Source organism: Bidens hawaiensis, unplaced genomic scaffold, assembly GCF_021521415.1.
Source record: "Bidens hawaiensis isolate Kalapana, Puna unplaced genomic scaffold, B.hawaiensis_p1.1 tig00058175_1, whole genome shotgun sequence".
Taxonomy (NCBI): domain Eukaryota; kingdom Viridiplantae; phylum Streptophyta; class Magnoliopsida; order Asterales; family Asteraceae; genus Bidens; species Bidens hawaiensis.
This window is the reverse complement of record NW_027500514.1, coordinates 36,979-53,876: the sequence shown is the minus strand read 5'-3', so window position 1 is coordinate 53,876 and position 16,898 is coordinate 36,979. Positions and strand designations below refer to the sequence as shown.

Sequence of the window (16,898 nt, the reverse complement as noted above, 5' to 3'; positions counted from 1 at the left end):
GTGTCATGTAACAAAGGGTAAGTTCTTATAAAGAGAAATAGGTGAAAATGAATTGCAAAACTATATAAGTTGTTGTAATATGGGTTACTAATGAATCAACTATACTTTTGTAAACAATCTTTGTATGAGAATTAGGTATTTTGATTTAAAGTGTTTCACAATCTTGGTGTTTTTAACCTACACATTTCCAAACTTTTAAATAGTTGAAATTATGTATCTTTTGTTCATATTATATAATTATATAATTTTGTATATTTTGAGAAAAAGTTGATATTACTTTTTCATAACATAGTAATTCAGTTGGTATTCTATAAATGATCAAAAACATGATGTGCCATTTAATATGGATCTAAAACTTTTCATAAGCCGTTAAAAAATGGTTGCATTAAAAATTTATAACGAAAACATAAATAAATAGTTACGGACCAAAATAGGTTGGTCAAGTAAATATCATCAATTCGTCGTTTCTTTAACATGTGAACAAAACACCCATACACAACATGATGTATACCAAACGTAAACTAATGTTCTCATAATTGGAAAGGCCAATCGGGCCGGGAGTCTAGGAACGTTCTACACAATAAGTTCGGTTGAGTACTCTTGAACTGTCTTCGTTTGGGACTACTTGCTATGACGTGGACCTGTTGAATATGATGAAAGAAAAAAATGAAAAAAAGAAACCTTCCAAGTGGACTACGCCCTTTAGAATAACAATTTTTAAAAAAGGAATAACAATTTCATTAAAAACATTAGATACACCATTTTAATCAAAGTACTACGATTGTTACTATTGGATTAATACATGAAATAGGATTGAAATCAAGTGAATTGTAACATTTCTTTTAAACGTAAATCAAAGTAAATAATTATATATTGAATGGAAACTTGTGTAGTTATGTATTTTCTAAAGACGTATGTTCATTCTATGCCTAGACTAATAGGCTTTGACCCACTTTAACCAACACACTAAACTTGGCCCAATTTAACCCAAATCAATCATTTTTCATGTTCATGTGTTACCACACATAAGGCCATTTTGACATCTACAACTCTACAAGGCATATAATTGGGTTTAACAAACACACTAAGGTCTACTAGAGGAAAGAATGTAAACCATTACAACATATGAAGTTATGAACATAAAGGATAATTTATATTAATTCTTAGTTTATTACGAAAAGTGAAATTTGTTATATACCTAAAATACGAAATAAATTATGTTGTGGTTTTATATGATTGACTTGACCGTTAGTGTCCATAGGACTCCGGCCTTGTAGACCTTCTAACAAGTTTTTGTTGTTTGCATCCTTTGTCCGACTAGAAAAAATGAAGGGTGTGAGTGTGTGACAACACCATCAAGATTGTTGTATGCGAACTTGATGTGCGAAAAACTATATATTAAATATTAATAACTAATTCTCGCAATTCAACACTAAGTCTTAAATTTATAAAACCAAACAATCCTAACTAAACTTTCCATAAACGGCAAGTGTACCGATCGCGTAGCAGCAGTCTAATGGAAGTCCGGATGTCGAACACAAAGACATGTGAGAACGGCTAAGATAATTAACCCTAATCTAAGTCCTGCCTAAATAACATATTATTTATCTTAATTATTTAAACTAACCGCACGTGGTCTCGCAACGACTAACCAAATCAACTAAACCAGCAAGATAAGCCGACACCTAAGGTTTTGGTCCAACTCAAAGGTGGTGAACCTACTGACTTTAATGATCCAAGAAACACAAACCCTAATGATATGCCTACCACAATCAATCAACACACAAAATATTAACCGAAACATGCAATTAACGCCTACACGAAACTAATTCATGCAATAATCAACCACACGGAGCACATGCAACCTGAGATACGTCTATGCCAGCGGATATACACGGAATAATATCACAAAATATGAACTTTACAATAGAAAAACAATCAAGCACTTGTTAAGCACCCTAAACTAGTTAATTTAAACCGTTAAACATCAAACCTAGGCGATTAAAAAAAGTTTAGCCAACCATAATGAATGAACAACAGATAATGATCATAATTAAGCTCAAAGTATGTATTACAAACTGATTGGAACTTGTTTCAAAGTCTAAAACTCAAAAACTAACTCACAAACGATAAAACAAGCAAAACCGACAACCGGTATTTCGTATAGAACTGATGTGGGACGACGGGAATGAAGTATATTTTCATTCATAGGGCTTAGGGTTCTTAAATATATCATTAAACTTGATAAACAAGCCAAACTAGGTCCAAAATAAGCCCACAAAAGACAAAATAGTCGTGGTCAGCGTAAGTCAAAGGTCTGGGCAGCCCATGAGGGCGCCGCGCTACGTGGCCACCAAGGCCTATCATGGTCGCGCGACGTGGCCATGTCACTTGGCTGGTTTTTTCGACTCACTTATTTTCAAACGTGCGTACCAGCTTCATCCGAATCCCGTTTGAGCTGATTTTTTCTTCATTAAATTCGTTTTTTCGCTCTCTTCAACATGTGACCTATTATATACACAAACATTTAATTTCATGCAAGAACAAGTTAAATTCGTTAACGATTTACGCACAAAATAACACAAAAACGGAATAAAACGCTATGTGTTTTACAACAAATTAGTCTAAGACTTGGACATTAACCAACACATGATTTATGCCAAATACAATTCATTCACAATTGCAGCACTTGTAATAATTAATGAATGGTTAAGTGTGTCTTTAATATTTGGTGTAGGTCTAGTCAAACCTATCTTTTTTAAACAATAAATTTTTTTCACATAATATCTCATTTCTAACAATTTAGACTCAACTTTTATTAGAAGACACACTAATACACTATACCATGCCATTAGACAAAAATTTATAAATTATAGTCAAACCTATTTAATATAGTTGAGCAACTGGAAAATAAAGTAAGGTGTAATATGGAAAACCCATATTTTTTAATCTTCATCAAATCAAGATAAATAGATAGAATTAATTGTGCATTTACACTCATTAACTACCTAAGCTAAAATGGTTCAAACTTAATCATCACATGAAATGAACATTTTAGTTTATTAAAAAACCAAATATATTTATATTGCATATTTTATTACAGAATACTATTGGACATTTTGAAAAAACTTATATAGTATTGCATATACACTTAAAAGCATGTATTAAAAGCCTTGTAACTTGTGCATTGTCAACATATATTTGTAGAGATATATCAATATATTGGTGGTTTACATATATTGTAATACTCATTGTTTGGTCTTAAAAAATGAGTATTTTGGTCACAATGAAAAGTTATTTTCTTTTCCTTGTATTAACCTATTTCATCTGCTTGCTAACAACCCCTTCTCATAGTCAATGTCCTTTCGCTAAAAATTGGTCCATTTATATTTACAATGGTGACTATTCTTCAGATATCATCGATGCTCGTGTGAGATCAAGAGACAATTATCTTGGGCATCACAACATTACTTATCTTAATTCGTATGAGTTCGAATTTTGTTCAAGTATCTTTGGTAATACGCTTTTTAGCGGAGATTTTTTCACAACGTCTAAATCTGGACACTTTCATGTGTTTGATAAAGAAATAGAGAATATGATTCCTTGCAAATATGGTGGGCGCGCAAATGTTTTTTGGCTACTAAAAGACGATGGGTATTACTTGTCAAAGGAATTTATATCGTCACCTCTAGATCCGGCATGGATGTTTAGAGGACAATGGGAGTAAGAGCTTATTCATGCTGTTTATCTAATATATGCATTCTTATAAAGTTATATCAATGAGATGTATGTGAATTATCTCTTATAAAATCTCTATGAAAACAAATATATAACAATATATATTTCTTAATTTAGAAAACAAACGAATTAGAAATGCGGTTATATGCTTCAAAGAATAGGTTGTGTGTGGGATTCATTCGTGGGATTATGCACTCTTCTGATGGAGCGAAGTGATCAAGTGGCGGACGGACCCACTGCTTGTATCGGAGATAAGAGTGTGTTAGGCCTCCGCACTCTCTTAATTTAGGGAGTCTCGTTGTCTCATTCTAGTCACACTATGTTGTTTTAATCGGGTCCACGTTAGCTTCAAAGTGACTTCCCAAAAAAACCATACCACCAATTGTTACTTAATAATCGTTGTGTCACATATACCAGACGTCTCTAGCGCAACCTATAATGATTTAACATTGAAAGACCTCACAACCTCTATCTCATTAGTAGCATCAAATATTCAATTATCAAGTATATAATATGATAAAAATGATAGAAGAAAGAGAATAGGAAAATATTTCAAGTAAATTTGTTGCTCATAAACTAGGGTATAATTGGAAAAATATTAAAATCTAATATTTTCAAATTTTCAATATGTTGGCCATATGACTAGTTTGAATATTGTGAGTTTTTGATATTTTATAATTCTCATTAGTTGATTTGCTAGACAACGAGATTTATTATATTCCTTTTATTGATGTCGCTACAAAAAATTTTGTTTTTTAGCCACTCATTACAATATATAGAATGTTCATCGATTTTTTACTCGTACCGGATTAAGCTAAAAAATGGTAGAACCAGTTGAACTGGGTTATACCGAGAAATTCAACCGGTTGAATAGTTTACCTTATAGTTTCCTATAAATGCAACTTCAAGTCCAAAAATAACCTAAAAGTAAATGATTTCATAACAAAAAATAATCTAAAAGTTAATCCATATTAAAAAAATAATACAAATGCACTCAATTTTAAAAATTGAGTGCTAAAGTTTACACGTTTGAATGTTAATTGTTGGAATAAAAGTAATTTTGAAAAAATATGAGACACATATATAAAAAATTTCTCGGACATAAAACCGGTTTGCCGAAAAAAACCGGTATTTTAGAGAAAACCATCGGTACGATGTTCTAGCAAACCGGCCAAAAATACTGGGCTCAAAATACCGGTCTGTTGTGCGAAATCCAGTTCAACCGGCCAGTTTAAACATGTTTTTAATTCTATTTGGGACATGTTTAATTCTAACCAATATGTTATGAGTTCTAGTCTCATTTGGGACATGTTTAATTCTATTTTAATACAAAAGTTTTTTACACAACCTAAATTATAGCCAAGTAAGCTCATATAAAAATTAAATTATTTAAACCCAACAAAATACTCCTTCTACTTAAGCCCAAAAAATTTTTCGCCTTCGGCCCAAGAAAAATTTGTTGTGTTCTCAGAGCCGACACTGTATACTCCATTGTGTGGCTACTGGCTGGAGATCTACGAAGAATTACTAAAGAATGTTTGTTCCCTGGCCAATGTCTAGAATTAGGCAAAATGTATACGTGCAATGTGTAGCTAGATATGTTTATGAGTTGTGACATATGATTATCCCTTAGATATAGATACAAATTTATTATTCATTAGAAGGTGGTTTGGTGAATCTTGAAACAAACTATGTATAAAACTAACAACTTCTCTAGGCTAGATATGTTTAATTCTTTAAAATTTATATTTATATTATTTTTAGTTTCTAAATGTAACTATTATAGGTGATGATTACTTTAATTCAAGGTTAAATATATTGTTTAACTACGGGTCATTTCTCTGGAGTTGGTTACTACGAGTCTAAAATTGTTTGTTGAGTTCGTGTTCTTTGCTATATAGCTTGTTAGCAATAACATTTCCTTGCAGATCAAGGGGTCTCAGTATCGGAAAAAAGTCTACTAAAATTTATTTGCTATTTTTGATAGCATCATTGATAAGAGATTGCGAACAAGAGCGATTTCATCATTGTGCGGCAATGATTCATCCACACAAAACGATGTCTTGGACGTGTTGTTAAATATCAACTTAAAGGAAGAATCCGAGTTTAGTGTGAATGACATGAAACATTTGTTCTTGGTAAGTTGATAATAGTTTGAGAGTTTCGTAAGTGTTATATTGGTTGAGAAAATCATGAAACTAGTGATTCGTACGTATATTATAGTTTTCTAGGATCTGTTTGTTGCGGGAACTGATACGATATCAACAACATTGGAGTGAGGGATGACTGAGCTCTTTCATAGTCTAAAGAAAATGGAGATAGCTAGGTTAGAGCTAATGAAACACATGAAAAATAATGACAAGACTTTGCTAAAACATGATAGCAAAGAAACTCTTCGGTTACATCCACCAAGCAATTAGTGATGTAGAAGTCAAAGTCTTCATAGTCCCTAAAGATGCAAAAATCTTTTGTAATGTAAATAGTATCTTAAAAAAATCGGATACTAATTTTTAGTATATTTATATTTATGTGAGATTTATTTTTTATTAAATGGGATGTTATAATCCGTTTAAGAGTTATCTGGGTTTGGTGAGACCCATACCCGTGAATTCGAGTCAAATGCAAGAGAAACCTCAATTTACAAATAAAACAATCTGATAGCTCGAGAGAATTTAGGGATGTCTTGTTCCGTGTTTGTTTGTGTTATTTCAAATTTATGGAAAGTAAACAGTTGTTTTTGTGACAATGATGGTTGCACTTGCACACTTGCACTTATGCATGTGAGCTGTTTTATGGATCATGACATATTTTATATCATTAATTTCGAGTAAATTGTTTGTTTGTTTTGTTGTCCTTTAGATATAATAAAAAGGGAAATCATCAAAATTATCATGATCACATGAAGCGTCTGGACTTTAGTGGCTTTATCTGATAGTCGGGGCCCACCAATGAACCACTTATTTCGTGACACATGGTGTATTTTAGAGGAAACGTCTACACATATGTTTTCTAAGCGGTAACATATGAAACTTAAGACGTTTTCTCTGAAACATTTAAATATACATCTAAAGCATCTAGTGTGAGATAAATGTCTGAGCCCTAGATGCTTGATTCGACTCTGATGGTAGCTTCATTCTCTTTTAGACGTTTCAATACATTTGTTAGACGTTTCATAAAATTTTTAGACGGTTACTCTGTCTATTTTTTTTTTCTAAACTTATATTTAGACGCTTCGTACAATTTTTAGATGCTTATGTACGATTATTAAACGCTTTCATACAATTGATAGACATTTCGTACGATATTTAGATGCTTCACCCATGGTACTTAAACGTTTAAAATTCATACAAAGCGTCTAAAATGGGTACAAGAGCATCTAAAAATCGTACGAAAGCATCTAAAAAATATACGAAGAGCCTAAAAGTAAATTTAGAATATAAAAATAATTAAAAAGAGAAAGTCTAAAACCCCGTGCAGAAACGTCCAAAAAAATGTAGCTAGCGTCTAAGCCTAATGAAGTGTCTCAGAGTCACACTTCCATTCATATTAGACGCTTCAAGTGCATATTTAGACGTTTATGAGAAAACGTCAAGGTTTTAAACGTTTGTGTAAACATTCCTTTGAAATATGTGACATGCCACGAAAAAAGTGATCCGTTGATGGGTCCGGCTATCAGATAAAGCCCCTAAAGTCCAACGCTCCACTCATGCGTCAATTTCTAAGGTCCAAATTCTCGTGAAGTCTCTAGTTTTCGAGACTTCTCATGTTTTATTTTGTTCATACCAGGTTTGAGTTCGGTCTCAATAACTAAACAAAAGCTAAAGTTAAACAACAATAACAATATATATAAGTAACCATCAAACACAAACAAACTCCACATGAAATCAAATTGACTCATCATCCACATATCAAGCTCTTTATGTTTCAACAATGAATATTCACATATTCACCATTTGTATTGTAGCAATTTTAGTGGTTTTATCTCCAAATGTTCAATCATTTCGATTCGAGCTAGAATCGGGTCACTCTAAATGTGTAGCGGAAACTATCAAGATCAATTCGATGACCGCTGGTCACTATTCCGTCGTTAATCCTAATGAAGGGCAGCCGTTACCGGAATCCCACAGAATTACCGTCAAGGTCATTTCACTTTAGTTAAACGAACGTAAATGAACACAAGTATCAACTTATGTTTCTTTATTATCATTACTTTATGCATTTGTTTTAATTTTTAAGGCCCACTACATTTTTAGTCACCTTTTTTTAATAAATAATAATCAACCGTTGCAATTTAGTCTAGTTTTATAATATTAAAATATCACATGTTCATAAAATTTATAATATTATAATTTATTCTAGTTTTATGATTTTGTTTTTATTTTTTTGATGTTCACGCTCACTTTTTATTCATCTATGTTCAGTTATGTTAATTCATCTGTGAACCTGTCAATAATATTATTAACAAACGAACATGTACACACTCATTTTTTAACAAACAAACACGACCAAGAAACTCCATTCGTTTAGTTGCTCATGCTTGATCGTCTGTCCGGTTAAAGTTAAACGAACGAAGACGAACATGCTTGTTCGTAGGTGAATTCCATGGAAATTTTGGATTTTTTTAGTTGGATATTTATGAACTTCAATTATGATTAATATGTTGCATTGGTTCATGTTGTTATATATTGCAGGTGACTAGATTTTATGAGGAGAACTATTATCACTTGTCTGAAAACGTGCAGTCGGGTCAATTTGCGTTTCAGGCTGTTGAGGCTGGAGATTATTTGGCTTGTTTTACTGCAGTCGAGCATCAACCGCAAGTTAAAATATCGGTTGAATTCGATTGGAAGCCTGGTGTTGCTGCTAAAGATTGGTCCAATGTTGCCAAAAAAGGTTCAGTAGATGTAAGTATATTTACACATCTTTCTTTTTTTATTTTTCATTTATGTCTGTATTTATTTTAGCTGAAAAGTAGTGATTACATCGAAACAGAAGGCAAGTGTATTTCATATTTTCATTTTTTTTTAACTTTGATTATACTTCAGGCAATGGAATATGAGCTTAAGAAACTTGCGGATATGATTACTTTAATTCACGAAGAAATGTTTTATCTCCGAGAAAGGTTAGTTAACCAAAATGTTCATAATCTTGCAGGGGCAAATTAGTCCATCTATAATATTGGTCTTTCAAAAGTTGGTATTTTGCTTGTAGTATTATGATTTGCCAACATTTTGATTCGGGTTCATTCATTTATAATCCGAGCCGAAAACGTGTCGTAAATGGTAAAATGACGAAAATGCCCCTAACCGAAGAAAATTGTATGTGTTTTCTGGAAGTATGCAACAGACTGGTGTATTAACAACTCTTTACAAACAAATTTTTTTGACACATAAAATGCTGTCACCTCAACAAGGGTATTTTTGTCTTTATGGACCAGTAACATGTTGACACGTCGTCATCGAAAAGCTATTATTGATTATATTTTATATGGTTGTTGTAGGGAAAGAGAGATGCAAGAGCTTAATAAACTGACAAGTTCAAGAATAGCATGGTTGAGTTTGCTCTCACTTTTTATATGCTTATCGGTCACGGGTATACAAGTTTGGCACTTGAAATCTTTCTTCGAAAAGAAGAAGCTCATCTGATATCGATCGTTAGATATACCGATGAATTATAATTCATATACGTTAGTAAATTATAATTCATAAACGTTAGTTATACCTATGGTTGAAGAATATTGTAAATTAAGAATACCAAGGTGTTAGAATAATGTGTTGTCTAATTCAATAGCAAACACAAGTTATAACTAAAGGGGTATAACAAAAGTGAAGGTTCATGTTTTGTGACACAAGGCATTAACTATGCTTGTAAACGAGCCTGGCCCTAGTCCGAGCTCAATTAAACTCGAGCTCGGTTCGTGAGTTGTCTCTTTAAGCTCAAGTATGATTTGTTCATTATTTATTAATTAATTTACACTAATTATAAATTGTTTTTATATATTTTAAGAAAAACCTTGACGATTCTAAGCTCAGCTTTACGTCACGAAGCAATCATTTTAACTTTGTGTGGCGCCTGAAGGCCAGCTGATGAGTCCGCCTATGATCAGGGTCTACTGGTTTCGTCCTGCCGCCTTGGACTCATCATGCTAGCGACAGCTGCTCGCTATCAGCGATGCATTCGTCACGCAAGCACAACTAGGCATGCACGCCTCCTTACCTGCTGAGGCCATGCCCGATGAAGTCCGGGACAAGCCAACAAACCAAGCGTTTCAACACAAATCTAGCATCTCGATCTTCAAATAAATGGTCTGTGACATCTAGCTCGTCTGCAGTTGCTTAAACGGGCCAAAACTCAGAACGAGCTCGACATTACAATGTGTGATTAATAAATAAAAGTCCGAAAAATTTAAAATTCAAAAATATATATGGAAATAATCAATATTTCCATACAAGGCTCGAGCACAGGCTCAATAGCCAAAAGACCTTTATTTACCGTCTTGGGATGGGGCTAGGGATGCAAATGAGCTAAGTTGCTCACGATCTACTCAAGATCGGCTCATGAAAAAGCTTGACCGGGCCGAGCTTAAACGAGCCCAACCTAAAAGTAAGCTCGTTTAATAAACGATCCTGAGCTTCACTTACCGAGCTCAAGCTGGCTCGCGAGCAAAATCAAGTCTGTCATAATTCATAAATATACTTTTTATAATATATATATATATATATATATATATATAATTATTAATTAATCTATTTATTATTTATGGAAAAGATGACTTAATATATTTATAGTGTGATAGAAAAAATTATAATATAAAAAAATATATAAAACAATACCCATAGATAAATAGTTCTGAGCATAAAAAACTACTAATGATTCGAGCTCGAACTCTTTATAAATTAAACAAGTTGAGCTCGGGCCCGACCGGTTGACCATTCATGTAACTCTTTATTCCCACACTTTCATTTCTTCCCCTTCAAGTTCGACCCGTGAAGAAAAACCACAAACACAAACCCCAATTGAAATCAGTTTGACTTTTGGTCAACTTCATCATCTCCAACCAATCACAGATCAAGATCTCTGTGTTCACAATGAAGCTTGAACAATTACCCATCTGGGTTGTGTTAATATTATTGGGTTTATCACTAATTGTTCAATCACTCCGATTCGAACTCGAATCGGGTCATACCAAGTGTATAGCTGAAGATATTAAGAGCAATTCGATGACTGTTGGTCACTATTCTGTTGCTAATCCTAATGAAGGAGTACCGTTACCTGAGTCACATAGAATCACAGTCAAGGTTAATTCAATTACTTATTATTATTATTATTATTATTATTATTATTAATACAGAGTATGCAATTTGATTGTTGGTAGATAAGTAGATTGAATTTAGGATGATTTTTATGCTTTGGATTTGTAATGTTAAATATTTATGGTTTTTATAAATTAAAGTTTAGAGCTTTTTAATTTGCCGGGTAGAGATACTGTAAAATAATGCCTTAACGTACGATAGGTACGCGAGACGCTCAAAGGAAAAAAACAAGGGCAAAATACTAAAATGCTAAAAAAGCTCAGCCGAAAACCTAAAACGCTCAGCCAAAACCTAAAACGCTCAAAAACGGTTTTCGTGAAAAAAGTAAAAAAATTGATCGATTAACGATCCAAAACTGTTTTTTTTGTTGAACCAATGATTAATTGGATATGTATTGACGATTCCAAGATGTTGGGATGTGATTTCATGGATCGATTTCGTGAAAAAAAGGGATTCATGTACCTATTCATTAAGGCGTTATTGTATTGGATCTTTTACCTTAATTTGCCTAATAATTTTGGGTCTAGGGGTATGCATGAAGGGGAAAAACTGATCCGAAACTGAAATAGCCGAACCGAAAGTTTTATTTTTATATTGTTATGTAAAAACTGAACTTATGATTTGGTTCTGGTTTTGCATGTAGTAAAAACTGAAAAAACCGAACTGAAGTTATAAATTTTCAGTTTTGAGTTTTTTTTTGTTTCAAGTAGTTTTTAAGAACTTAATAAATATGTTCGTTATATATATTTTAGCCCAAATGTATAATAATCAATTAGTCGTTAATTTACAAAATGATTTAGGTCCAAATTCATTAGTTTCGGACTTTCGGCCCAAGTTTTTTAGTTTCGAACTAATGTTATTATATATTATCAATTTGTAACCCAGGGTTTGTGATTTGTTTGTTGGTAGATTGAATTTAGGATGATTTTTATGCTTTGGATTGCATTGTTAAATAATTAGCGTTTTTATAAATTAAAGTTTGGATTTTTTTAATTTGATTAATAATTTTGTTCAAAATGATGTTTTTTGTATAAAACCAGAGTTGTAGAACTCGTTAGGCGCTAGTTGAGCGGTGGGGGGTACCGACTAGCAATTACTTGGACTGGAAACATTATGTGAAAATTTTCAATATAAGTATAATTTTTCGAAGCACTTCAAATATTTTGACCAACTTTAACCGAAGTTTGACCGATTTTGACCTAAGTTTGATTCTTTTGACCAAAATTTGAACGATTTGGGACGACTTGGACCGCCTTTGACCGGGTACAGATTGTTGCGTTTGATTAATTGAAATCGAATCGCTCACCAATTACCGATTAATCGCTGAGCGACTAATACTTATTTTTACAACACTGTATAAACCCGTGTTTAAGCTTGTAAATAAACCAAACTTTTGGTGAACCGTTCTTGTTTATTCAATAAATAAACGAATATGAGCATCTTGTTTTGTTCATTTTGTTAACGAGCATAAATGAGCACAAGTTTCGTTTGTTCATTTATGTTCGTTTACGCTCGTTTGTGTTATTCGTTTATACAGTCATTTTAAATTTTTAGGCTTATTACAATTTATTCTAGTTTTATAGAAATAAAATATCAGCCATTAAAATTACTAAATTTAGATGCTAATTACATCATTTATTGTTTGTCATTTACATCATTTAGATGCTAATTATTTTGTTCTAGATGACGATGTTTCTTGTATAAAACCTGTGTTTCGGTCTGTAAATGTACCGAATTTTCGGTGAACTGTTTTTGTTTATTTAATAAACGACGGGTTACGAACAATTTTTTTGTTCATTTAGCTAAACGAACGTAAATGAATGCAAGTTTGAGTTCGTTCAATTATGTTCGTCTACATTCTTCATTTACGCTCGTTTATGTACACTCATTTGTGTTCATTCGTTTATTTTCCTTTATGTTCGCTAGTTTACGTTTATTTAACCGTTTGTTTAACGACTCATGTTGGATCATTCGTAGGTGCATTTGGTGGAAATTTTGGATTTTGTGTGTTTTCTTTGTTGGATTCTAATGAAATTCAAACCTTGTTTTTTCGCCTTTTGGTTGTTGGTAAAATTAATATGCTGCATCGGTTAATGTTTTTGTGTAATGCAGGTGACTTCGTCTTATGGGAACAGCTATCACTCGTCTGAAAACGTGCAGTCGGGCCAGTTTTCGTTTCAGGCTGCTGAGGCTGGAGATTATTTAGCTTGCTTTTTTGCAGCCGATCATCAACCGCCACTTAAAATCCCGATTGAATTCGATTGGAGATCTGGTGTCGCCGCTAAAGATTGGTCTAATGTTGCCAAAAAAGGTTCAGTAGATGTAAGTCTCTCTCTCTCTCTCTCTCTATATATATATATATTTTTTTTTTCTGAACATATCATATATAATGTTATGCATATTTGTATTTCATATTTTTATTCGTGTATTGTTAACTTTGATTATTATTTTCAGGCAATGGAATATGAGCTTAAGAAACTTGCAGACACCATCACTTCGATTCAGGAAGAAATGTTTTATCTCCGAGAAAGGTTGGTTAATAATTTACCAAAATATTCATTGCAGGGGCAAAATTGTCCATCTTTAGTAACGTTCTTTCTAAAGTTGGTATTTTGATTGTAGTACTAAATTTAGGGGTGCAAACGAGCCGAGCCCGAGCTTGACTGGGCTTGAGCTCGGCTCGTTTAACTTACACAGAGCTCGAGCTTGAGCTCGGCTCGTTTACTATGTATTAATTATTTTTTTTATATAATTATAATTATTTTTGTATATATTATTTATTTATGTTTATTTATTTTCATAACATTATATATATTAATTAATAATTATTAAATATATTTTTTAAAAAATTATGTAAATGGCAGGCTCGTTTAGGCTCGCTATTAAACGAGCTTACTTTTCGGCTCGAGCTCGGACTCAGGCTCGATTAAGCTCGGATTGATCGAGCTTTTTAACAAGCCGATCTCAAGTAGCTGGTTAGCAACTTGGCTCGTTTGCACCCGTACTACTAATCTTTATGAATTTCAAACATTTTGTTTCGGGCTCAATTCATTTATAATTCCCGTTTTAAACTTGCAGTAAACGGTAAAATGACGAAAATGCCCCTAACCGTTGTAATAACTCTTTACAAACAATTTTCTTGACCCAAAACATGTTAGAGTGTTACCTAATTAAGGGTATACTTGTCTTTTTGAATCTTGACCCGTAACATGTTGACACGATATCATCGAATAACTATTATTGTAGGGAAAGAGAGATGCAAGAGCTTAACAGAGTGACAAATTCAAGAATGGCATGGTTGAGTTTTCTTTCACTTTTTATATGCTTATCGGTCGCGGGTATGCAAGTTTGGCACTTGAAATCTTTCTTTGAAAAGAAGAAGCTCATCTAATATTGATGTTTAGTTATATTAAGGGGATTATAATTTATATATTTGTAGCGCATATCGGTATCGATAAATTTCTAAAGTTGAGAAAATTAAATGACTGATATTTATGCTTCTTTGTTTATATGTTTTGTATTGTTATTAGGTTTCTTATTACTAGTGTTTTGAACTTTTGATAACTAGAATGTCTAAGATATAAAATCTAGAGGCTAATATTAACTTCTTATACATAAATTGGTCAAATATAGGGTTTGCAAGAGGTTAATATATAAAAATGACCAAAAGAATGAGGAGTTAAATTGTTGATTAAAAGATTAAAATGTAAATAGGTGATAGAGATGCAACTTTTGGTTGTACATGAGATAAATACCTTTTGCATGTGAAACCTTCATATTGCGTAGGGTTGTAAATGAGATGAGTTGAGCTGAGCCCAAGCTTGGGCTCGTTTAATCTATAAGAGCTCGAGCTTGAGAATGATTTGTTTCAAGCTCTAATTCATTACCCCCCCCCCCCAATCCACCCAACCTCACCCCACAATCCCTAAAGCTACCGAATCGCGAATTATGGAGCAGACACCGGTTCTAGCTTGGCTCGAGCTCATTTATTATTTCAGTTAGTTTTTATATATTTTTATAATTATTTCTATAAATACTTTCTTATAATGTTTATATACAATAGTTTTAAAAATATTTTGTTATTTTATCATACTATTATAGACAATAATTATTAATATCTATATATTGAATATCCAAGTTAGATTTAAGATATTGAAAAAAATATTAAAATTGTAGGTTCATTTAGATTCGCGAGCCAACTTGAGCTTATTTAACTAAAACTTATTTTTAGAATCGAGCTTGTATAAACTCGACTCGATTGAATCCTTTAACAAGCCGATTCCGGATAACACACTAACCGGTTTGACCCGTTTATATTTGTCTAAGTGCATTTTACAACCAAAGTATTTACGCAATATATGGTTCAAGTTAGAGGTGAACAAAATACCCGGTTTCGGACCTGACCTGGAACCAGTTCCTACATATACTCGACTCACGGGTACGACCTGATATTGGTTTTCTCTCCAGAACTGTACTTGAAACCTGACCGACCCAGACCCACCGGAACCGGATCCACCTTTACCTGGTTAAAACGAAGTTGAATATGTAAAATTTGTTGGCATAAAAATGGCATTCTTGTAATTTGCCAAATATTCCTGGGCCCACCATTCGGCTTTTCATAACTTCCAAAACATGGTCTTACAAACGTGGCATTATGACCTTCATCATATATTATTATGCTTGAGGGGGCCGGTTTTGTGACATAATGGGACATTAATTATTTAATTAAATAATAGATTAGTGATGTCAAGGTTCAACATCAATGAATAAGTCAATGGTTTCAAGATAATATAGAGTACATTCTTGTCTAAAATATTATACACATATTGATATAAGTATACATACATCTATACGTGTTCAATACATAATAAAATTAAATAAATAATCGTATATACGTTAGTGCGTAATTCTAGATCGATCTAGCGAGAGACAAAAAAAGTATTTAGATAAGGGAAAATTCCCGAAATAGGTATTTTCAAAACAAGTTTCAAGTTTAGGTATATATATAGGTATTTTAAACTAGTTCTGACGACTAGATTTTAGGTTAAGAAAATTTTAGGGATGAAGATTTTGAAAAACTAAACTTGTCGGGACGACTATTTTAAAACAATAGTTTTTTTAATGATTTTTTTGGTGTTTTTCTTAATAGATATGACAAGTTTTTTTTAATGTTTTTTTGGTGTTTTTCTTAATATTACATTATTATATTTAATTTGATTCATAATTAGTTTTCTTTTATAACTTATAATATATAAAGTTTTACTAGAAACTTATTTATAAAAATATCTATTTTGGATTTTTTTATATAATCCTGTTATATATCACAGTTAAAATAACATATACACATATTGGTTGCATAGTTGTTGTCTTTCGGTGTTGGTGTTTTCCCGACATACTGTTTTCGCTTAATGTTCTTTCTAAACCATGCATTTAATCGCTCGCTTCACGATTAGAGGTTTAATGATATACAAATCACCTAGTTGTTTTCTTCTTTCCTTGAGTGCTTATAAGTTTATAAGTTTTGTGACATAATTTTTTTTATTGTATTGGATGTAGAAGTGTAGATATAAAATTATAAATAATCAATAATTTTTATTTGGTAGTATCAAAAAGAGTAAATATTGAAGGGTACGAAGTTGAAATGTGAAATACAACTAAGATCCTATGTTGTCCTCTTGTTGATGATGGTGACCAACCTTTTATAATACATGTTTAAAACAAGTAATGTTTCTATCTAACCCTATTGAAATAGAAATATACAATATGCCACCAATTTTAATACACACTTTTGCATTTTGTCCTCATTTTGTAAACATGTTAAACAACTTATAATCGTTTACAACCTGT

The 16,898-nt window shown here is 32.3% G+C and overlaps 2 protein-coding genes across 2 annotated transcripts; both read left to right on the top strand.

Moving 5' to 3' along the window:
• Positions 1-7,688: 7,688 nt before the first annotated feature.
• Positions 7,689-9,383, top strand: LOC143602242 (transmembrane emp24 domain-containing protein p24delta9-like). Its single transcript, XM_077079424.1, has 4 exons — positions 7,689-7,878; positions 8,430-8,642; positions 8,784-8,860; positions 9,239-9,383. Exons 1-4 carry the CDS (start codon positions 7,801-7,803, stop codon positions 9,381-9,383), a joined length of 513 nt encoding a protein of 170 aa, XP_076935539.1. The 5' UTR covers positions 7,689-7,800.
• A 1,368-nt stretch (positions 9,384-10,751) lies between these two features.
• Positions 10,752-14,537, top strand: LOC143602241 (transmembrane emp24 domain-containing protein p24delta9-like). Its single transcript, XM_077079423.1, has 4 exons — positions 10,752-11,036; positions 13,164-13,373; positions 13,506-13,582; positions 14,298-14,537. Exons 1-4 carry the CDS (start codon positions 10,827-10,829, stop codon positions 14,440-14,442), a joined length of 642 nt encoding a protein of 213 aa, XP_076935538.1. The 5' UTR covers positions 10,752-10,826; the 3' UTR covers positions 14,443-14,537.
• The last annotated feature ends 2,361 nt before the right edge of the window (positions 14,538-16,898 follow it).